Genomic DNA, 25,115 nt, shown 5'->3' with positions numbered 1-25,115 from the left:
GAATCGTACAGATTCTCACTTCGATTGGAGTTGGACTGTACCAACTAGGCTGAGGGAGACGTAAATGCAATTGCACTATATTTCCGACAACTGGAATTGTGATTACGAATACGATTTTCCAATGCATGTATTATAGCAACTCAAATCTCCCTCTGTCTCAATTGTACAATATTTCCCACGTATTTCTTGTGTTTTTGAAACCATATGCGATTGAAAACACCACCCTGCTGGACGTTTGAAGCATACGGCGCACGTCTAACTGGAAGAAGTTGAGCAGCAGAGAGAGCTTGGAAGGATGCGGGGAAGATGGCGATGAATGTAAAGAACAGGGATGCTTTTTATCCAAGTGTTGACTATTGCGATATCTACACCTCTCAGCCTGTGAACTATGGAGACTGCAGCCATTATTTCCCTCGGCTCACAGGTAAGATAAGACCATGTTTTCGAAATGATTTTCTGTGCATTGCGTTATAACTGATGCTCTGCATCAAATTTGCTTTGCACTGCAATGGTTTGCAATAGGAGTTTATTAGGGACCGATCTTTATTTTTAAATAATGGAAATAGTTATGAGAAGAAGGCCCTTGATGTCAGACTAACCACTGACAGATTGAGAATGAAAATCCCTATCTGCATTGCCAAAGGACCATGGCACATCAAATGTTAATGGAACACTACATTACTAATATATTTCAAATCTCACTGAAATTCTTCAGGTACACATTTTATGCCACTCTGTTTCTATTATATGATGATATGTTGCTAAGCACTGCATGGATGTTATGTGTTTGCATTAGATCAAGTAAAAAAAAAAAAATGCATACAAGCTTTTTCAGTATGCTTTTTCACAGAGAATGGACTAAAAATATGTTTTTTTTATTAAATGGAAAATTATGCAGAATAGAGTATGAGGCAAGTTGAGTGAGGTATCTAGTAGGTTCTGCCAATGTTCATTGCCACACTTTAGTCTAGATTACATATGAAACCTGTAAATATATGAAGGGACATTTAAGTGATGATTTTTGGCAAAACATCCCAGTAAGAGTCCATAACGTAGCAATTTGCTTTCCATGTTTTCAGAAAACAAGGTTACTACTGTGGCTTTCATTTAAGAGGACTCATTGGCAGATGATTCATGTGACATGCTCAATTTTTATTTATTTTACATGATAGCACTGTTTCTGCAAATCATGGATGAAGTAGACAGTGAGACACCGTACAGCTCTGATAAAAGTACTGAAATGCATCTGTCAGAAGGATGAAATGCATGATAATTGTAATAAACATTACAAATGTTCCTTAAGCCCAGAGAGCAATCGTGCATGTAATGCATTTATTCTGCTCTCAATAATTGATGCTGTCAAAGAACAACTGTACAATGCACGAACAGCTTAGAAGTGTTTTGCAGCAGTGAGTGGTGTAAAACAACCTGGAGCATCAAGTGATAGTACTGCTTTACCTTCTCATGTGCCCTGCATACCTTGCATTATAGATGCCCAACGAGAACAATCCTCACTAAATCTAAAAATCTTTGTTCTCAGTCCTGATGAAAGAGCAGATATTTCTTTTCATGCTCCAACTAAACTTTGCATTGCTTACAAAAAACAGTGGATTTAATCCGAATGGAGAAAGCAGGTATTTGTCCCTGACCTTGAGTTGGGACTTTAGGTTCTACTTAGACCTATTTCTGGGCTTGAATTCTCTGATGACCAAGAGATATCAGGTTTGTTTTCAGGTCAAAATAAGAGGAATATAAAATGGTAGGTCACTGATTTTTTTTTTTTTAAATAGTGCAGAGACAACTACAAGTAAGACTACAAGTTAGTATGCATAGGTTATTCGTTCATAGCCAGACCAATGCATGTCCAATGAAAAGCAACCACAGTCCAGTTTTCTAATGGAATAGTTCACCCAAAAATGAAAATGTTCTCTAAATTAACTTAAACTCATCTTCATCTTTGATGGTCTGAAAGTGTTACTTCATTTGGAGAAATTTAGTATTATATCACTTGCTCACCAACGGATTCGCTGCAGCGAATAGGGAGTTGTCTTGTATAAATCAGAAGAGAAATATGCACAGATAAAGCGCGTTTATAACCCAAAACAGTTCTAAACAAATATGTGGGTGGATTTTCATGTGAAAGGACAAGAGTGGATGGACTTTTTCATTGGAGCATCATAATGGATTAGGACTGGAATTTTGGCCTCACTCTCAGAACTAAAGGTACAAAAGCTGTCACTGGGGTGGTACCTTTTCAAAAGGGACACTTTTGTACCTATTAGGTTCAAATATGCACACTTTAAGTACTAATATGTACCTTTAACATACCAAAATGGACCCTTTAGGTACAAGCATGTACCTTTTGAAAAGGCACCGCCCCACTGACAACTTTTGTACCTTTATTTCTGAGAGTGCAGAAGCTTGAAATTTTAACATTAAAACATTTTACTGCTGAATTTGTTTGTTTACAAACATGCAGCTTTTCACTTCACAAGACTTTTGTGAAGTCCAATGCTTCCCATGCTTTGGGGGCAGTCGTGGTCTAATGGTTAGAGGGTCTGACTTGTAACCTGAAGGTTGCAGCAGGGATTGTAGGTGTGGGGAGTGAATGTCCAATGCTCTCCCCACCCTCAATACCACGAACCGAACTGAACCCGCTCCCCAGGCGCCGCAGCATTGGCTGCCCACTGCTCCAGGTGTGTGTGTTTGTTCACTTCTCACTGCTGTGTGTGTGGACTTGGATGGGTTAAATGCAGAGCACAAATTCCAAGTATGGGACACCATACTTGGCCACACGTCACGTCCTTTCCTCCTCCTTTCCTTTCTTTTTATTGATGGACTGGAGTGGTGTGAATTATTGTGATGCATTTATCAGCTGTTTGGACTCTGATTCTTACGGCACCCATTCACTGCAGAGGATCATTTGGTGAGCAAGTGATGTAATGCTAAATTTTTCCAAAACTGTTACTTTGATGAAACAAATATACATAATCTACATATACATCTTGAGTGGCCAGAGAATGAGTAAAATACTTCATAGCACGTTAGAACACCTGAAAAAAATTATTAATATAATTGCACAGTTTTTCTGTTTGACATTGACTAAACCAACAATTGTGACAATTTGGGGATAGGACTAGCTTGACCAAACAACTGGGGATAAGGAGAGCATTTGAGACCCGATAGAAACTATTTTTATTGAAAATAAAACATTTAAATTGGAAATACATTAACAGCTCCATTTATGGATATAAACATTGGGGTGTTCAAGAATTCCAAGAAGGGCCTTCCAATGCTGACACCGTCCAAGCAACCGGAAACAGAACCATTTGGCGCATTCTTATGTCTATTTTAGTTGGCTGAATCGTTGTCATGATCCTGTCAGAACTGATACACTGGAAATATCACACAGCCACAAAACAGCTGACTCTCCAACCCCCACTCGCTCAGCCTCAGATCTGCCGAAGCACCAAACATGCGCTAAATTCAGGAGGCAGGAGTCAGCCCTAATCACATCTGCAAGAGGCTATATGGCAAAGATTCACTCTTTCACTTATATAGCTGCTCTATAATTAAAATTGATAATTTGCAGTACTAATATGTGGCTTTTACATCTTTGTTTATGTAGCAAATTTCACTTAAATATTTAGGAATATAGATGCAAAAAAATACAGTGTAGACAGCTCTGAACATTTGGTTTCGAAGGAATGTTTTGGAAATTGCTTGAGTTCATTGAAATGTCTGACTTTTGATTTCAGACTTTGGTATCTTGAAAACATTTAGATCTCATCTGAAACACCAGAAGAGACATGTGAGAGTACTGGAGTCTTTTTCTCTGAATAATCACCTAAGAAGCAGGAGACAAAAGCCTTTTGTTTTCTCTACATTTAATCTCACTGCTGTGAGAACAAATTGAGATATTAGCAAGATCTCATCCTTCATTCTTCACAAAAACAACATTTCTCTATTGGCCTCTGTGGCTCCATAAAGAAACTTTTACTTCCATATAAACTTTCCACTGCACAGAAGGAATAAAAAAAATGGTTCTTCAATGGCACAGTTCCCTTTTGAATCTATATTGTTAAAGGGGACCTTTATGCCCTTTTTTACAATATGTAATGTAAGTCTCAGGTGTCCCCAGAATGTGTCTAACATTTCAGCTCGAAATAACCCACAGATAATTTATTAAATCATTTTATACATGCCTATTTTGAGTGGAAGCAGAAACACGCTGTGTTCAAGCATGTTTCGCTGTGAGTACTAAACTAAGTTATCTTTCATGTCTTATTGCGCTAAAAAGGTCAAATACACACAAGTTTATGTGAAAAACACACCTGAGGTACAAAAGCAGTTATGTCTGTGAAGGTAAACAGCTGGGAAAGAAACTGCATGTTTATATCAGATCTGTGTGGCAGCAGCGTAATATACAGTAAATAAATGAATAAATTCAGTGCAGCCAAAGACAGAACAGTTAGCATGCTTTGCTCGAACTTTTGCCATGGTGTTAGAACTGGTACACCGTTGTCGCTTGCGGAAACACAATGATTAAGATTTTAAGGAACAGATTAAGAGGCACTCATATTTTAATAAGATCCCCTTTTTACGTCACGGTGGGAGCAAAATCTGATGTGCTTCTTTTTTCACACGCTTGCAGAGAAAGGATTACCAAAAAAAATCCTGGGTTGTTCTTTTTCTGTTTTTTTCTGTATGTTTTCTGGGTTGGTAGATGCACCATGGACCCGATTATAGTATTATAGTACTTAACACGGAAAAAGTCAGATGATATGTCAGCTATAAGATGCATTTTGGTATTTAAGAACATAAGAGACAGGGCTTTGGAACAAAAAATGCTAGAACACAGTTTGTGTGAAAGGCCCTTAAAAGTGTATTTACTCACTCTGACACCTAAATTCTGTCATTTGGCTTTCCAGGTCCAGACCCTGTTCTAAAACCACCTCTTAGTTTGATATGTCAGCAGCCACTTCAGCCCTTCCAGGCCATGACCCCGACCCAGAACCTCAGTCCTCCGCCGGTGATGATGTCGCCAGACCCCTTGCGGTTCCCACATTGCACTCCTCTAGCCATAAAGCCGCCCCCTCACCTGCAGTTGCCACCCAACCCACCCATCCCAGCGCCCCCTGTCCTCAGTCCCAAGCCCCCCGAAGAAGACGGTCTGGCAGTGGGTGCTGACCAGGAAGCCACTCTGGAAGAGCTTTGCAAGCCTCTGTACTGTAAGCTTTGTAACGTCACTCTCAACTCTGCCCAGCAGGCTCAGGCGCATTATCAGGTAATCTAAAACTCATGTTATGGTCTATGAGGTATGTAAATATGATAAGAGAATAGTGAATGATTTCACATTCTGTGTTTATGTCAACAAAGTGGTTTTGGACTGCACAATGCCTGATGACACCAAAATAATAGTTTGTCTCGATTGATACTGTATGTTTTGGAGATTTTACTTTCAGTTTTGGTTTGTTTCAGTTAGTCGTTTTTCTTGAAAGACTGAGTACTGGTTTAAAACTTTGTTGCAACGCAGAAGAAAGCATGCAATCAATCATTTGTTTTGTCTATAGGGGAAAAACCACAGTAAGAAGCTGCGCAATTTTTATGCTGGTAGCCAGCAGCCACCTCCAATTAGAATACCAGAGGTAGTAGAGCCTGTTTCCCAGCAACCCTCAGCCACTCCACCCACAGATTCTGCAAATGTGACTGCCAACCAGGTACTTATGACTCTTATCTGGTGCATTTCTGTCCGAGCAAGTGTGGGTTTGTTTTTTACAGGCTGTCTGCAAATAGGGCTGGACGATATACATTTAACTATTTAAAATGTATTTTAAATTGATTTAAAATAAATTTTTAACAGTGATTTCTCTAGATATAAAATTAAGCAATGTTGTGAACGCATGTCAATAGACTAGTTTAGCAATATTTCTTTGTCTGGTGTTATTTATGTGCCACTTGTGGCATCAAACATAATCGCAAACTATTGGAGTGTCAAACTAGCCTAAACTTCCCCTCAGGGGAATCCCAGTCGCCAAGTGCGTTCCGCTTTGTGAAGTGGACTAGTGAAGTTTATATGGACAGACACTTGAACCCTCGATTTTGACCAAGGGAACGAGTCTACTTCTTATGTACACCTCAGGCTGTTCCATAGACCACAATGCAACGCGATTGTGACATCATCGCATATCGTTTAATTTACCCCCACCCCAAACAACTCTATGATATATATTTTTATTTTAATATTTGAAGCAACCCAAACACACCTACAGTGCCCTCCATAAGTACTGGAACAGTAAAGACAAAATTTCTCTGTTGGCTGTGGAGTCAAGACATGTACAAATATGATTAAAAGATGAATATGAGACAAAACTACAAAATGTCACATTTTGTTATTGGGTGATTCAACACAGATGTTTTGCTAGCTAAGAAGTTCAGCACTCTTAGAGTTTCATCCCTCTATCTGATTTGAGCATAAGTATTGGAACAGTTGTCTCTCAGGTCTTTCTAAGTGATCAGCTGTGTAGGATATCAGAGACTAAATCAGACAATTTTAAGATGCGTCAGGACACTGAAACATGAGAAGCTGAGATTCCAGAAAGAGAGGCTCCAAGAAACAGGACGTCATAAATCTAGTTTGGGGCAAGCAACTCCCAACTAGCAAGCCTTTTTCACCAAACAACTTACAACACTGAGTACAAAGAAACACTTATTGATAATTCCAATTCAAGAAGGAGACTGTCAAATTTGTTGCAAATAATCAAGACTGAGGGTCAAAGAGATGGCCATCACGGGTTCCACGATTGTATTCACAAGCTTCCTTAGACTGACTTCTCCCCCACATAGAAGACAAACCAACATTCCTGTCTAAAGAACATTCCTTCGTTCTCCTTAGAACTATACAAAGACTTTATTTTCCATATGCACATAAAATCATCCTAAAAGGACATTTTTATGTTGTACCCACATATCATGTTTTAATCAAATAATATGTATGTCTTTTTAATCATTATTGAATAGCTCGAGCCTTAAAGATAAATATTGCATATTTAGTATGTATGAGCTCGAAAATCCATGATATGAATGTTTCTTCCAATCAATTCTTTGTCAAAGGCATCATAGTCTTATTATGAAATCATGTTCAAAAAGGTATACTTGGCCAAAGCTTGTAAAATTCGGACCATGTGACTGATAACAGGCTGATTTATGAGGTGAAGAACACACCCTAGCTAAGCAAGGACAATACCTAATTGGTCAATACGTGCAGATGGGACGGTCCAGAAGCTGAGTTTAAAACCTCAGGACATCCCATTCTTTCTCTCTCTCTTACATCTCTCTTGTCTCTGACTCTCGGACCCTTGTCCCTCTCACCGCGTGCGTGCTGCTCTTTGAGCATGCTCTGGCCCACGTGCCATAATGAGAAGGAAAACAACTTAGTCTCATTACATCATTTTATTCTTTTACTTTAGTTTATTTTCTTTCCGTGGAGTTTCGTGTTAATGTAAGTTGATACAAGTCCAGCGTCGACTGCACTTCTTCAAACGTCCAGCAAGCCAACGCCCAAGAGACATCACTTCAAAGACTACTGAACTTCCAGCTAATCAGACACTTCGGGGAACCCCCCCTGTCTGCAACGAGGACACAACCCGTTACACAGGCAAAACCAGCAACACACCTCCAGATTCTAACAGGTTCTAATTGGTGTATTTAATATAAATTTTAGCCTCATTGAGAAACTCAAAGCGAGGGTTAAATAAGTGATTGATGGTTGTTCAGGTCTATTGCTGTAAACTTGGGATTTCACGTTTCATTCTCTTAAACTCATCCTTTCCTCACTCTTTCTCTTTCTGCAACGTGTGAATGTGTGAATGCTTGTGTTCATGTGTTAGATTAGTTTATGTCTTAGGTTTATATAAATAAAATCTGATTTATATTTTAAAAGAGAAGTATCTTGTGTTTTCTGCTCACAAGTTAATGCCTTAATCTGTCGATTTCGTTACTGTGCTATTTAATAGTGTTTTCACTATATTTGGGATTTTAATATCCAGTGCAGAGTTTGTTATACGGCTCGTTCAGTGAATCGCCGTAACACTGATTCTGTTCGAATCCCTATAAAATCATAAATGATTCCCTTTGAGCTAAATTAAACTATTTGTTTAAATTACGTATTAATATTATAATGTAATTAACCCTACATTTTTTATTGGTGGAGGTTAATATTATATGTAATAACCTTACATATTGGTGGAGAATGCTTGGGCAGATTAATCTAAATTGTGAGCATAAACCAAGTATTTAATATTTTTCTATTGCCGCGGATGAGAGACGAGACTTGTGTGTGTGCGCGTGCGTGTGAGTGACGTCAGCTGCGCGCGCCCCGCTTGAATGAATGAGAGACGCGTCTGAGCAGAGACTAGTGTGTGTGTGTGTGTGCGTCAGCTGCGCGCGCCCCTCTTGAACAACACAGAGAAGGCTGTAACTGAGCAAAAGTGCTTCTCAAACTGCAGTAAGTGAACTTAAAGTTAACATCTGAGATCGTACAATAAGGTCGAAATTGAGCGTGTTCCTCTCTTTCTGTAATGCCTTTTATTTATAGTTGAAGTGATGTCCTGCGGGTTCCAGGTCAGTCAGTATTCTCCTGAATCTCAGTCTGTTAGCAGAACGAAGCTAAACTGCAGTGATTAAACGGGAAATAAATCAGTGTATAAAGAATAGTTTTGAGCGTGTTCCTCAATCCTATTTATCAGAGCCATTATTATTCATAGTTTGATTAGCAGTGCGTGTTCCATTGTTAAATCATCTAGCTATGACTCCCTCAGTACAATAACGCTTGTCTGTTTGTGTAACTGTTCACTAAGTGAAGTTAATCTCGCTCAACACCGCGTGTGTCCGGGAGATTTTAATGGGAGTTTTAAAAGCTTTATCAAGTAAAGTTTAACTTTGAACCAACAGCGAAGAAAACCTGTTGTGTTTATGCACGGCTTCTGACTGTTTCCCCTGCAGCACCAAGCTGCTATTTTAATAAGTTTAACTCTGAACGAACTGAGAGTTTAAGCGCCACATCGCAGAACAACTAAAAGCGGTGTTGTTTATTTGTACAGTGTTGAAATGCGCTGACATTTCATGTAACATGCTTAACTGTACTGGCAAAGCAACGTTTGTTTTGGTTTCCACAGTTACGATCGTGACACGGAAGTCTTAACCTACTTCCGGAGCAACTTTGTACTGCGCACGCGCAGCACATTGATGCTGATGTAAACAAACTCGATGCTGTTGCTAAGCTAACGAAACGGTTGTTTACATTGAAGTCTATGCTAAAGATTAGCCTCAAAGGTTAGCAGTTAGCATTAACCTCCAGTGGTTTAATACAGTGTGTGTTTGGAAAGCTAAAGTGATTTAACCCTTTAAACACCTCTCAACTTATAGACTTGTTGGTCTTTCTCTTTCTTATGTCTCTAAATTCTCACTTCTTACCACTTATTTGCATTTTACTAGAAAGGGAAATACTAGTTCACAATTATTAATTGTGCCAAATTAAAAAATTTAATTAAAACATTAAATTTATTTTGAATCATTCAAATTTCCCTCAGATCATTTCATATGATCAATACTTCTATTATTCTCTTCTTGGCCTAATCATTTTAGATACAAATAAGTCTTGAACTTGGAAAGTTTAAGTAAACTTATTCTATCTAATTGATTTATTACCCATATTAATAGATTCTATTCAGACTTATACTCACTCATTAATTTATTGCGTTTTATTCCCTCGTTCTTCCTGTTGTGGCTATACACTTAGCCACTATTTTCTATTTTTATTTACTGATTTTCTCCTTTATTTAATTTCAATTTCACTTTGTCTCACCTGAGCCTTAATAGGAGACAGTGTTATCCCTCACTACGAGTTCAAATAAATTTAAGAGACAAATCTCTTGCACCCAAAATTTTATTTTTGTTGATTGGTTGTGGAGCAACTGACAACAACTCGTAGTCGGCATAACTGCTTGCTAGTGGACACCATCCACTCGATTTATTGTCTCTTTCTCTTCTCTCCTGTTCTCTCCTGCTTTCTTTCATCTTCACTTTTCACATTTGTGGGGACCTGTAAGAACCATCAATCAATTCTAAGTGAATGAGATACACAAGCTTGTCAAAAGACTAATCATCTTTACGAATTTGATTGTAATCGTTCTTCCTAACCTCCCTACATTAAAAACGCAATCAAAATTTTAACATCTCATACAACGCTGAGATCAATTTTAATAGAGAAGTTTTGAGCAACCGTTGCCTTCGCAGCCTCCCTGGTGAGCGATCCAACTGTAAGGTGTACGTTGTCAATCCTGTCAGACTAAAAGAGATATCAGAATTATTATTATATTCATCTGTCGAGAACAGAGATTTAATAATATTGTTTGCCTCTTGATAACATTTAATTGAAAGAAAAAAAATTAATAAATAATTTCTCATTTGAAAAAAAAAAGGGAATTGTTTATTTTAATTGAATTTGCTTTTCACCTGTTTTCTCTCTTTCCCCTCTTCCTCATTAGAGTGACGAAGTCTTCACATCTTTAGTCTACCACCTAGACACTGCGACCAACACAGTCATCATCACCACACTACATTAGTGGTTCAAAATCACTGACACAACACTTAGTTGCCTCACCTACACATAGGCTTTTACTCCACACAGATCTGTGTCAGTCTCTCTTCTCCCTAGCGTGCCAACATGCCGCAGACTGCAAACCCCTTTGCACAAGGGGAAGATGGGAACACTTGGCTGAGAGGCACGACAGACAGCCTCACCCCCAAGACCCTTGAACTGTTATTATTTTTAATAATAATCCTAATCCTGAGAAGATTCCTGACACAAGATTCAAGCCAGAACAACAACCACGAGGAGCTAGTCAAAATCTCCAGCTCTCTAAGCTATGCCTTCACGACCCAGCTGAAACTGAGCGACAAGCACGTCACTCACCTTCAAGAGGAGCTGACATGTGTTCAACGCCGCATAGACAAGCTGGAAGTGAAAGTTCAAGATCAACACAAAGCACCCAACGAAAGGGAGCAGGAATCAACGGAACGAGTTAAGGAGCTCCAAGCAGCCCTGACAGCAGCTCAGCTCGACCAACAACATGCAAAGGCTGCCCAGAAAGACCTGGTAAACAGACTCCAGTATGCTGAACAGCTCCTAGAGAAAGCCAAGCATGACATCAGCGACAAGAATGCTGAAATCAGTGCCTTGAAAGACCACCTTGAAAGGTACATTTCTAAAATAGACAATCTGACCCAACAAATAGACGATGCCAACGATCAGCTCTACATGGTCAGAAAAGAACTTAAACATGCTAATAAGCAGAAACAAGAGCCAAGGCGAGAGAAACAGCTCTCAGCCTCACCTCTGCTGAGCAGAGCAGAGTCCCACACCCAAGAACTGGTATACAGCGAAAGAAGCGAAGAGCCACAACCCAAAACCTCACCTGCCTTCGCCACAGAACTCTTTCCTGTCAACGAAAGTAAACCTCCCATCCAAGCAGACCTCGGAGCTGCACATGGGATGACCATCAAAGACCTCGTCAAGCTGTCTAAAAACATCAGCAAGTTCGACCCGAACTCCACAGAGGGCCACACCATCCAGGCCCATCTTCAAGATATCGACTTCTATCTGGAAATGAGACCTAATGTGACTGACAGAGACAGGTTATACCTCCTTAGAGCCACGTCCAGTTCCGAGAAACCAAACAAGGTCGACAAGAGGCTCCACAAGCTTACTACAACCGACTCCGACAAGCCTACTTCGGTGCACACAACGAACCTGACCTTGAAGAGGATGTGAACTTCAAAAGCCTCTTCCTAAGAAATCTGCACCCTGGAGTCAGCCACCATCTAGGCGTCATGGCCTGTCCAGGCTCCATGACCATCCAACAGTTGCGTGACCTAACACAGAAGGCCCACAACAAGCAGAAGATGGCCTCAAAGAAAGGTAACACAACCTCCACACTCTTGAACTCTGTCAACAAAGACTCAAGCTTTGCACTGGACGACACCCAGTTGCATCACGACACCAGAGTCCTCCATCAAGAGCACAGAGAACGTGACCACCATGTCCACGACAGCTATCAGCCCAACCGCTGGAAAAATCCATGGGACCAGCCACGCTTCTCAAGAAACCACAACAACTGGAAACCTAACCAGACATCCAAAGGTAATCGCCGGACTCATCCAAGAGCGACTCGTGTGGGTAAGCAACAACGAAACCCACCTCAGCACCACTCAGACATGCACAGCGCTGAGTATGCACAAGAACAAGACAGCTTACCATCAGAAGACATGGAACAAGTCATGAAACAACTGAAAGAGTTCCTTCAAGATAAGCTGAACATGGATGACTACAAAATTGAGTCATGCTCGCTGTGACCAGCGACAGAACGGAAGGCCGGTGATCACATGGTACAACACCATATCAGAGATGACAAGCACCTGTTCAACAACCACCCAGAATGAACAAGTCTCTCACGGCCAACCACTGATGAAAACTGAGGTACCAGAGAACATCACCTCAGTCACCCATCACTCACTAGCAAACTGCTAAATGAACTAAAACTTCAAGAACCACATTCACGTCTGTGCAACAGCAACCACCAAAGCACAGAAGGTCAGAACGTCTGCCACATCCAGAAGGCAGCACAAGAGGAATGCAACATAGGAGACGAAGTTTGCATCCCAGCTTCACACAGCCATGCCAAACTACCTCTGACTGTCTGCTTAAGAACTTCCTGCCTTGCTGGACTGACCCCCATTAGATCATGGACACGCCCTCATCCACGCCAAGGATGCAGAGAGCCAGTCTTCACTGACATACCAGAAAAGGGGGAAGACAACACAGACTGAAACAGATCTGACCACACCTACACTACACCACTAACACACATAACATTACCTATACCCAGAGGTAACCACATCTACTGATAACACATTCCACAAACATATTCTTCTCACAAGTAGAATATACCAATTGGAGCATAACAAAGTTACATACACCACCATGAAGAAACATGCAGCTATCCTCACAATAGGTAGAACACCTGACACTAAGTTAAGGTACATTACTTCCTAGCTGCACATGACATCCTAGCTCAACATAAGTTGCAAACCACTCTAGGAAAACCCACAGCAGCTTTGTTTTGTTTTGTTTTTCTTTCACCTATACTTTTCCTTCCCCTCTTTCTTTAGTAGGTGAAAAACCTAGACACCCTGCAAGTGTCAAAGGTCTGATATTAGGATTGACTCGTCACACCTAATATCCGCAAGCCACTCTAAACTGAATGGAAGCCAGAGAGCTCCATGCACGATAGGTCAATTCATTTTACCACAAATGATGCCACCAGAAACTAAAGGTGAACATTCTTAAGTTAAGACAACTTAGAAGGAACAAACAAATTTAATCACAAAACTTGATCGAAGAATCAAAGTATTGAACCGAATTAGAACAACAATTTCCAAATTGAACTGTTCAAATTACTAAACTACATTGACTAATTGAATATAACCGTCTGTACCTCAAATAACCTGAGGACCTGCACCAATACAGTAACTGTCATGGAGGTGTTGTCTTGTTGTTTGCTGTGTTCTTGTCTGCTTCTTCTGCCTTTGTGTTTCCAGCGCTCGACGACGTCTTCAACTAAACACCTCGCCGATCGAAAGGGGGAGATGTAGGATATCAGAGACTAAATCAGACAATTTTAAGATGCGTCAGGACACTGAAACATGAGAAGCTGAGATTCCAGAAAGAGAGGCTCCAAGAAACAGGACGTCATAAATCTAGTTTGGGGCAAGCAACTCCCAACTAGCAAGCCTTTTTCACCAAACAACTTACAACACTGAGTACAAAGAAACACTTATTGATAATTCCAATTCAAGAAGGAGACTGTCAAATTTGTTGCAAATAATCAAGACTGAGGGTCAAAGAGATGGCCATCACGGGTTCCACGATTGTATTCACAAGCTTCCTTAGACTGACTTCTCCCCCACATAGAAGACAAACCAACATTCCTGTCTAAAGAACATTCCTTCGTTCTCCTTAGAACTATACAAAGACTTTATTTTCCATATGCACATAAAATCATCCTAAAAGGACATTTTTATGTTGTACCCACATATCATGTTTTAATCAAATAATATGTATGTCTTTTTAATCATTATTGAATAGCTCGAGCCTTAAAGATAAATATTGCATATTTAGTATGTATGAGCTCGAAAATCCATGATATGAATGTTTCTTCCAATCAATTCTTTGTCAAAGGCATCATAGTCTTATTATGAAATCATGTTCAAAAAGGTATACTTGGCCAAAGCTTGTAAAATTCGGACCATGTGACTGATAACAGGCTGATTTATGAGGTGAAGAACACACCCTAGCTAAGCAAGGACAATACCTAATTGGTCAATACGTGCAGATGGGACGGTCCAGAAGCTGAGTTTAAAACCTCAGGACATCCCATTCTTTCTCTCTCTCTTACATCTCTCTTGTCTCTGACTCTCGGACCCTTGTCCCTCTCACCGCGTGCGTGCTGCTCTTTGAGCATGCTCTGGCCCACGTGCCATAATGAGAAGGAAAACAACTTAGTCTCATTACATCATTTTATTCTTTTACTTTAGTTTATTTTCTTTCCGTGGAGTTTCGTGTTAATGTAAGTTGATACAAGTCCAGCGTCGACTGCACTTCTTCAAACGTCCAGCAAGCCAACGCCCAAGAGACATCACTTCAAAGACTACTGAACTTCCAGCTAATCAGACACTTCGGGGAACCCCCCCTGTCTGCAACGAGGACACAACCCGTTACACAGGCAAAACCAGCAACACACCTCCAGATTCTAACAGGTTCTAATTGGTGTATTTAATATAAATTTTAGCCTCATTGAGAAACTCAAAGCGAGGGTTAAATAAGTGATTGATGGTTGTTCAGGTCTATTGCTGTAAACTTGGGATTTCACGTTTCATTCTCTTAAACTCATCCTTTCCTCACTCTTTCTCTTTCTGCAACGTGTGAATGTGTGAATGCTTGTGTTCATGTGTTAGATTAGTTTATGTCTTAGGTTTATATAAATAAAATCTGATTTATATTTTAAAAGAGAAGTATCTTGTGTTTTCTGCTCACAAGTTAATGCCTTAATCTGTCGATTTCGTTACTGTGCTATTTAATAGTGTTTTCACTATATTTGGGATTTTAATATCCAGTGCAGAGTTTGTTATACGGCTCGTTCAGTGAATCGCCGTAACACTGATTCTGTTCGAATCCCTATAAAATCATAAATGATTCCCTTTGAGCTAAATTAAACTATTTGTTTAAATTACGTATTAATATTATAATGTAATTAACCCTACATTTTTTATTGGTGGAGGTTAATATTATATGTAATAACCTTACAGCTGTGTCCTGTTGCATTAATTCTCCAGATATTAAATGCAGGGAATGTGTCGTATCAGTTATATCCATTGCTTCTGCATTCTGAATCTTGCATTCGATGATGACACACACAATACAGGATGAAGACGAGGGAGCTGACTTTGAGAGAAAAGCAAGCAATTTGGATGCTAAAATAAAAGAGGTATCCAAGTCGCAACATCTAGCTACTGGGGTGCCTCAGGGCTCAGTTCTTGGACCACTTCTCTTTTCTGTCTACATGGCATCACTAGGTTCTGTCATTCAGAAACATGTCTTTTTATATCACTGCTATGCTGATGACACTCAACTCTACCTCTCATTCCATCCTGATGATCCGTCGATAGCTGCTCGCATCTCAGCGTGTCTAACAGACATTTCTTGCTGGATTATGGACCATCACCTTCAACTCAACCTAGCTAAGACAGAACTGCTTGTAGTTTCAGCTAACCCATCGCTTCATCACAATGTCACCTTCCAGTTAGGCTCATCTACCATAACTCCTTCAAAAACAGCCAGAAACCTTAAAGTTGTGATTGATGATAAGCTGAATTTCTCAGACCACATTGCTAAAACTGCCCGGTCTTGCAGATTTGCATTACACAATATTAAGAAGATCAGGCCCTTTCTCTCAGAACATGCAACACAACTCATTGTTCAGGCTCTTGTTCTGTCCAGACTTGACTATTGCAATGCTCTCTTGGCAGGTCTTCCAGCCAATTCTATTAAACCTCTACAATTAATCCAAAATGCCGCTGCAAGATTAATCTTTAATGAGCCGGAAAGAACGCACGTCACGCCTCTGTTCATCAATTTGCACTGGCTACCAATAGCTGCTCGCATTAAATTCAAGGCATTACTGTTTGCCTACAGAACCACCACTGGCTCTGCACCCCTTTACCTAAATTCATTACTTCAGACTTATGTACCCTCTAGAAGCTTGCGTTCTTCAAGTGAACGACGCATTATTGTACCATCCCAAAGACGCACAAAAACACTTTCACAGACTTTTTAATTAACTGTTCCCATCTGGTGGAATGACCTGCCCAACTCAATCCGAGCAGCCGAATCCTTACCCATCTTCAAGATACGGCTAAAAACTCATCTGTTACATCTTTACTTGACCCTCTAACTCTAGCACTCTCTATTCTAATTTTATTTGATCTATATGTCTTTTTATTTAAATAATAATAATAATTATCTGTACTGCATTAGGCTAACCAAGACTTGTAATAGCACTTTTGCACGTTGTTGCTCTTTTGTTGGTTTTGATTGCTTCTTATGTCCTCATTTGTAAGTCGCTTTGGATAAAAGCGTCTGCTAAATGACTAAATAAATAAATAAAAATAAATAAAAGAGGAAGTCAGTTAGAGCTTTAGCAAAAACAAAGGGCATGGAAAAATCAAGAGTTTGGAAACCACCAGCAACCAACAACGACCTGATCGGCTGAGAAAACAATAGTAGTTGATGACAGACAAATCATAAAATCTGTGAAAATGAATCCTAAAACCACGTGTCTGTAAAATCACCAACAACTTCCAGAAAGCTGGGCTGATGCTCTGACAATTTACTGTCCTCAGGGGACTTTGACACGGAATTACAGATGCTACACAGCAAGATGCAAACCTCTGACCATCACCAAAAACAGAAAGGCAAGATTTGAGTTTGCAAAAAAGCACAAACATGAGCCAGAAGAGTTTTGGAACTCTGTTTATGGACCGATGAGACAAAGATGAACCTTTATCTAAGTGATGGGAAACCAAACATGTGGAGAAAAAAAGGGAACTGCAATGATTCCAAGCATACAGCCTCATCTGTAAAGCATGGTGGAGGTGGTGTCATGGCATGGGCATGCATGGCTGCCTCTGGAAAAGGCCCTCTCAACTTTACTGATGACTTAATGTATGATGACAGTAGCAGAATGAATTTGAAAGGGTACAAAACCATCTTGCCTACCAATATTCAAGAAAAAGCCACCAGATTAATTGGGAAGTGCTTCATATTGCATCAGGACAATGACCCAAAACACCCTGCCAGTTCAGTCAAGGAATTTATAAGGGCAAAGAAATGGAAAGTCTTAGATTGCCCAAGTCAATCTCCAGATTTAAATCCGATTGAACATGAATTTCACCAGCTGGAGAGGAGGTAAAGGCAATTGGAATTGGCTGCATTAAAGGCTGGGAAAAGTATTTCAAAGGATGAGACCAAGAGTCTGGTGATGTCTATGGGTCACAGACTCACTGCTGTGATTGTGTGCAAGGGATCTGCAACTAAATAATAGCTTTTAATCTTTTATATCTGCCTTATGTTCATCTGTCATGAACTCTAAAAGTACTGTTCTTTTTATTTGGTAAAACATATATGTGTTGAAACGGCTAATAATAAAATGTGACATTCAGTAGTTTTGTCTCATATTCATCTTTTAATCATATTTGCAAATGTCTTGACTCCACAGCAAACAGAGCAATTTTGTCTTTACTGTTCCAATACTTTTGGAGGGCACTGTATGTATTGAATAAGGGAAAAAATGTAAATACTAAATCAGCTCCACAGCGGATTCCAAGAGATCAAGGGCTAAATTCAGCCTATTGCAAGGGTTTCACCAGCAGTGGGCACTTGTGCAACGTAAGCAATGATGTACATCCGAGTCAACCATTGTTTTTGTAGTTTTGTCGTAGTAACATCTCTAAAATAAACACCACAAAAATGACGGCAGATTGTAAATGAATTTTTTTCCATGAATTTCAAACTGGCTATTTTGATGAACTCATTAAAGGAACACTCCACTTTTTTTGGAAATAGGCTCATTTTACAACTCTCCTAGAGATAAACAGTTGAGTTTTACCATTTTTGAATCCATTAGCATTTTACCATTTACCATCCGTTTTACCATTAGCATTTGGTCATCAAAAATGACTAAAGAGTTTAGATAATTTTCCTATTTAAAACTTGGCTCTTCTGTAGTTACATTGTGCACTAAGACCGACGGAAAATGAAAAGTTGCGATTTTCTAGGCTGATATGGCTAGGAACTATACTCTCATTCCAGAGTAATAATCAAGGAAATTTGCTGCCGTACCATGGATGCAACAGGCGCAGTGATATTACACAGCACCTGAAAGCAGTCCCCGGCTATATCATAACTAGTTACCTAGCTGGGGACTACTTTCAGGCGATGCGTCATATCACTGCGCCTGCTGCACCAATGGTACCGCAGCAAAGTTCCTAACTTTGTAACTACAGAAGGGTCAAGTTTTAAATAGGAAAATTATCGAAACTCTTTTTTGAGTCATTTTTTAGCGACATGCTAATGGTTTAATCCGATTCAATGATCTATGCTAAGCTAAGATAAAAGTGTTACCCCCAGACCCGGAGATCGGCTGAATGGATTCAAAAACGGTAAAACTCAACTGTTTATCCCTTGGGGATTTCCAAAAAAAGAGTGTTCCTTTAAGCAATCATGACTAAAAAAAAATGTAAGGTCTGTATACTTTTGAATGTTTTAGAAGGAAGTCTCTAATGCTAACCAAGGTTGCATGTATTTGATTAAAAATGAAATATTATTACAATTAAAAAATTAAATTAAAATAAATATATTTTAAAATTTAATTATTCCTCTGATGCAACAGTTTTCAGCGTCATTAACGTTACTCTTCACTACTCTCATCCTTCAAAAATCATTCTAAAATGCTGATTTGGTGCTCAAGAAACATTTATTAATATCAATGCTCAAATTGGTAATGTCTTTCAACTGAGCCCAATCTTTTGACTGGTTGTTTATATAGACTGTACATATAATATATTACATATCATCAAAAAGCTTAAAATGATCAAAATATTTTAGATATTGGTTGCTTTGTCATCCAGCTTTATCTGGGAATATCTTTAAGTGCAGTTTGATCATGCGGTGACACTCTGCAAGCATCCATTCACTGCATGTGTGACAGTAATCAGAGACGTCCCTGTAGAAGCACACCTTTCATCGCCCTACTCTTTCTAAAAGCTGTACTGTCATTGTCCCTTCCGCAGCCTCTCTCAAAGGGTGCTAGCAGAGTCATACTGGCCACGGAAAATGACTACTGCAAGCTGTGTGACGCTTCCTTCAGCTCCCCTGCTGTGGCCCAGGCACACTATCAGGGCAAGAACCACGCCAAAAGACTGCGGCTGGCTGAGGCACAGCAGAACGCCACGTCCTTGTGAGTCTGTCACACCCACGCGCTCCCAGATAAAACAGCCGTTAAACGTGGAAAATCCTTCCGTGTTTGTGGGAGGTGTCTTTTTTTATGATTTTTAATGAGACATCAGTTATGCAGTTTGCATAACTCATACAGTCATATGAATTTCAGCCTCAAATCTTGACAAAAAGGAAATCCACGTACACATTCTGCATCAACTAGTAGGACGTTTTGCATAGAGGAAGAAGTTTTTCCTGTTAGCTTTATCTTCAGGCTGTTTTTGTATTGATAAGTGGGGCACTCATTTTAATGCCACTGACTGGGCTGTCCTGGTAACAAACACAGAAAGATGCATCCTGTTGCACTCCAAACGTCTGATTGTATCTGGGCAAACATGCCTATGGCTAGTTAAGCTAGGTTTGAATCTCTCCTTGTAAGTAATTAAAAACAAATAAGCTTATTGATAAAAATAAGAAAAAAAAGTACCAATATCTTTGTTCTAGTTACTGCAGACTATAAGCAGTAGGGCTGGATGAAAATGTATGACATTCACAGTGATTTTGCTGGTGATATGTTTATTCTTGAATATCTTAGAGATGTAAAAGCTTGCATTTTATTTGACCACTAAAAATTATTTAAAATATGTTTATGCGAGTGTCATTAAATTAAAATATACATTAATTTAGATATATATTTGTCATTTTAATAATTTGGTGATCTGTTATTGTTTTGTTGCTTGCAAGCATGAGTGTTTTAATATTGAATTTAAATTTCAGTAGCAAAAATTCCCCTTGACTTTTTCTATAAATCATTTCTATAAATCAGTTCAAGCTGTACATTTGAATTATTCAAAACTATGATTCAACAGTTAATTTGCATCATCATTTAAATGTTCACAAAAGTCTTTGTATAGCATTTTTGTGATTTATTAATTTTTTTTAAATATTTAGAAAATATTTTTACAGGTAAATATTGCTATTTAGCAGCAATATTGTTATATTGCATTTGAGTGAATGAATTAATGAGGCATTTATTTGTGGATATACATGTAATTTGTCCATATATTCAAATATTTTAGTAAATATTTTTGGTTGGTTTTACAACAATATTTTGATGAATATACATGAAAACGATTCCTACAGTCATGGCCAAAAATATCGGCACCCTTGGTAAATATGATCAAAGAAGGCTGTGAAAATGAATCTGCATTGTTAATCCTTTTTATCTTTTATTTTAAAAAATCACAAAAGTCTAACCTGACATTGTATAATAAGAATTTAAAATGGGGGGAAATATCATTATGAAATAAATGTTTTTCTCTAATACACATTGGCCACAATTAACGGCACCCTTTTATTCAATAATTTTTGAAACCTCCATTTGCCAGTTTAACAGAAGCTTGGTTTTGTGCTCAGTGACCCATTTTTGTGTTGTTTTTGAGGTTTGTGTTTGGAATATTGTACGGTTGGAAGATCCAAACATGGCCCATTATAAGATTTTTTTTTTTTTTAAGATTAAGATTAAGATTTTCCATTGTACGATTTCTAACAGAGTCAGTCACTTGTTGATTTTTTATCTGTTGGTATTTGATAGAATCCATGTCATGTGTCTAAACAAGATGTCCAGGACCTCCAGCAGAAATATAGGCCCTCAACATCAAAAACACAGCAGTATATTTCATTGTACTTTTTATCCCTGTGTTCACCAAACCCATCTTGCTGCTAAAAAGCTAATTTTTTTAGTTTCATCTGACCATAGAAGCCAGTCCCATTTGAAGTTCCAGTTGTGTCTGATAACTGAATATGCTGGAGTTTGTTTTTGGATGAGCTAGGAGAATTTTTCTCGAAACCCTCCCAAACAACACCTGGTGATGTAGGTGCTGTTTGACAATTTTTTTTCTCATTGTGATGGATGATTAAGGGAATTTGGGCTTTGTTTTCCCTCCTATTTATATTTCTGTGAAACAGGAAATCATGGCTGGATAATGTCATGTTCATAATCACCCTAGAGTGCTCAAAATCGTGAGTATGAATGGGAATATACTTCAGAGATATTTTACTCATAAGAATTTCTAGGGGTGCCAATAATTGTGTCCAACGTGTATTTGAGAAAAACATTTATTTCATAATGATATTTCCCCCATTTTAAATTTTTATTATTCAGTGAAAGGTTAGATTCTTGTGATCAAAAGGATTAACAATGCAGATTAATTTTCACAGCCTTCTTTGATCATATTTACCAAGGGTGTCGATATTTTTGGCCATGACTGTAATTCTTCTTTGTGTCCCTTTAATAAAATATTCTGTAATATTCTGAAATATTTTTACAAATTAAAATAATTTTTTTTATTTGTGAATACTTGATTATTCTGGTTTAGATTATTTCACTTAAATATTTTGATTAATCTCAGAAACAACGGTTTACATAAGAAATTACATAATAGCAATTACATAAATATAAATGCATATAAAGTCATCAAAAGGCTGAAAAATATAAGATATATTGCTCAACTACTAAGTGGTAAATCATGTTGTCTTATCATGTATTTTCCAGAGACTTGTCCAACACTCAGAGACGGCCACGGAAAGAAGGATACGAGTACCGATTAATGAAGAACCGTAGGGCTCAAATCAATACTGCCATGCCAGGTAATCTGTCTACACAGATTGATCTCAACCGATAGTTGAAGAGGGACAGATTTTTGTCATCGTGTTGATCTTGCCCTGAGACTATGTTTTCTGCCCAGTGGTGCAAAACCTCCATTTGCGAGCAATGCTTTGCCAGCAGTGCGCTTGGCAGCTGCACGTGTTAGTTTGCCAGCCTGTGCTACTGTAGCTCAATGTGCTAGTCTCGCTAAATGCAGGCCAGATGCCAAGGCTTTGGTCTATGTAAGCCGATACTCCACCCCACGTCAGCCCAAGCTCACAAACGTCACCCACACGATGGCAGATCTCATTCACACACATGCCCCCATTGCCCCGCGCTCCTGTCCTCACATACGCACAAAAACACACACTATTGCATTCTATAAGTGAAACCGTTAGCTTTGCATGTGATATTATTTTATCAACTGGAAAAAGAACTAAATAAATGCTTTTTCAAAATAATATGTCTATTAGTTAAAAATGCTTTTTAGACTCTTACTGGCAAATGTGCATTTGCTAAACAAGTGTATCGCTCTACACTGAGATGCACTGGCAGAGGGTTGATGTTTCCCTCGGGTGAGAGTCATCTGCTTTTATAATGTGCAGCAGAATATACACATGATGAGCCACAAAGTGTGTGTGCCAGAGTTGAAAAAAATAAATGAGCTTAAATATATAAATGAAATAATATACATTTCTATAGGTGGTAATTGGAGTTACTTAAACTTCTTAAAACGTACTTAAATTTAAATTCTAATTCTAATTTGCGTCTTGCTTGCTTCAATTCGATTCAAATTCAGGAAGTGAACTGGAATTTAAAAAGCATTTTCTATGCATGTATTAATTAAATATGGGGATTTTCCAACATAACAGGTTTTGTATGATTGAAACATGCTTGTTTTTTTTGTTTTTTTAATTCTTGCAAAAAGCTTGCAATCCAAATTGGGGCTAAATTTGCAGAGTGAACCTGGTATAAATGCATCATTGCTGAATAAAAGTATTAACTTCTTCTAAAAAAAATAATAATAACAATAATACCCCAGTCTGCGTGACTTTGCATTTCAACATGTATTTCATCACCTTGTAATATCTGCTTAGTCATGTAGCCATTTTTTGAAGTTTCATTCATTCACACGAACAGACATGTTTCCTGTGCTGTTTCAGGCCCTTATTACAACCCACGGCCGAGGCAGCGTATCCCACGTGACCTTGCGATGTGTGTCACACCGAGCGGGCAGTTCTATTGCTCGATGTGTAACTCGGGTGCCAGTGAGGAAGCGGAGTTTCGCCTGCACCTGGAGAGCAAGCAGCATAAAAGCAGAGTGTCCGAGCAACGCTACCGTAGCGAAATGGAGAATCTGGGATACACTTAAGAAGCAGCCAAAGAGTGATTCCCAGATCCAGATCCTGAGGAAATAATCTTGCAATTCTTGAAGTAGCCACTTTTGTTTTAAAATGGAAAATGACGTTTGTAATTTTTTTATTCTAGAAGTAATTTACAAGCTAAAATTCGCACACTGAAAAAGTAGTTTTTTTGTGCCAGACAGACCATTAATTGCTGGCATGGACATTATTTAAGGGATATATAAGGGATATCTAACAGAAAGTTTCAAACGCTCATAAACACAGATTTAGGATCAACTGGCAAATAATTATAATTCATAATTAACATAAAAGTACTAAATTCTTATTCTAAATCATCTTATGAGCAAGTTCACAAATATTAGAATATACTGCACTGGATTATACTTTCAGTATAATACAAAACAATAATTTCAGTATTTATGTATATGTCTAGCATTTTTTAATAATTTATGTAATTCTAATGTCTAACCTGACCTCTAACGTGTTTTGGAGAGGTAATAAGTGTAAGTGTTTTTTCTCAGCTGTTTTTGTGTGAAGTTGATGCCTCAAAAAGGGACAAATCTAGCAGCAATCAGTTACCTAAACAAGCAGAAGTGGCAATCCTACTCACTCTGAGCCGTAGATTCACTGTGTTTCTTCAGGAGCTACAGAATCAGATTAGAGACAGCATTCCCAGGAGAATCTCCGACGTGTCTGCTGAATGTACTATGAAAGCGATGACAATAGATCTATGTCCGTCTGGCTTTGCACATGTTTACTAGATGTAGTGGGAGATTTGGTCTATTTCGGGGTGTACATCTGACATTGTTAACCAGCATGCTTCAGTGCAAATTTATTTGGGTGATTGTTGTTTATTTTCATCTTGGATTATCCCCAGGGAATCTCTCCCCACACTAAAGGGAGAAATGGAAAACATGGCTATTTTTAATAAGGTCCGTGCCGCCCATGCCCCCTACCTCAGTCACAACCCTCTGACACGTTGGCCTACCAAAGCTTATCTGGGGAACGCTTATCTATTTTCATATTTTATCTCCAATATTTACTGAGGAAACCATGACCTTTGAAGGAATAGTTCATCCAAGATTAAACTTTTCTGAAATTTAACTCAAATGTAGATGAATTTGTGTCTTCATCAGAACAGATTTGGAGAAATTTAGCATGACATCACTTGCTCACCAATAGATCCTCTGCAGTGAATGGGTGCCGTCAGAATGAGAGTCCAAACAGCTGATAAAAACACAATAATCCACAAGAAACCCACATGACTCCAGTCCATCAGTTAATATCTTGTGAAGTGAAAAGCTGCATGCTTGAAAGAAATAAACCATTAAGGAATTTTAACTTAAAACCATCCCCTCTGGTCAAAATATGAGTCCATAATCCACAATAACGTTTCCCACAATGAAAAAATCCATCCCCTGTTGCCCTCTCATATCAAAATCAAATTTTACATCTGTAATGTTCTCCGTTTTTGCTTGTAAACGGTGCTTGA

General features: G+C 38.7%; 1 protein-coding gene across 1 annotated transcript; it reads left to right on the top strand.

Moving 5' to 3' along the window:
• The first annotated feature begins 304 nt into the window (after positions 1–304).
• On the top strand, positions 305–24,823 carry LOC306856750 (zinc finger matrin-type protein 3-like). The gene is made up of 6 exons (XM_079396184.1): positions 305–424; positions 4,932–5,287; positions 5,574–5,720; positions 19,468–19,634; positions 22,167–22,261; positions 23,423–24,823. Exons 1-6 carry the CDS (start codon positions 307–309, stop codon positions 23,629–23,631), a joined length of 1,092 nt encoding a protein of 363 aa, XP_079252310.1. The 5' UTR covers positions 305–306; the 3' UTR covers positions 23,632–24,823.
• The last annotated feature ends 292 nt before the right edge of the window (positions 24,824–25,115 follow it).

The sequence above is a fragment of the Barbus barbus genome (genome assembly GCF_936440315.1).
Source record: "Barbus barbus genome assembly, chromosome: 37".
Taxonomy (NCBI): domain Eukaryota; kingdom Metazoa; phylum Chordata; class Actinopteri; order Cypriniformes; family Cyprinidae; genus Barbus; species Barbus barbus.
This window is presented reverse-complemented; position numbering and strand designations above follow the sequence as displayed.

Coding starts and splice junctions, on each gene's coding strand:
- LOC306856750 (XM_079396184.1), top strand. CDS start 307: ATGGCGATGAATGTAAAGAACAGGGATGCTTTTTATCCAAGTGTTGAC. Junction 5,288..5,573: donor AGGCTCAGGCGCATTATCAG/GTAATCTAAAAC, acceptor TTTTGTCTATAG/GGGAAAAACCACAGTAAGAA. Junction 5,721..19,467: donor CAAATGTGACTGCCAACCAG/GTACTTATGACT, acceptor TCCCTTCCGCAG/CCTCTCTCAAAGGGTGCTAG.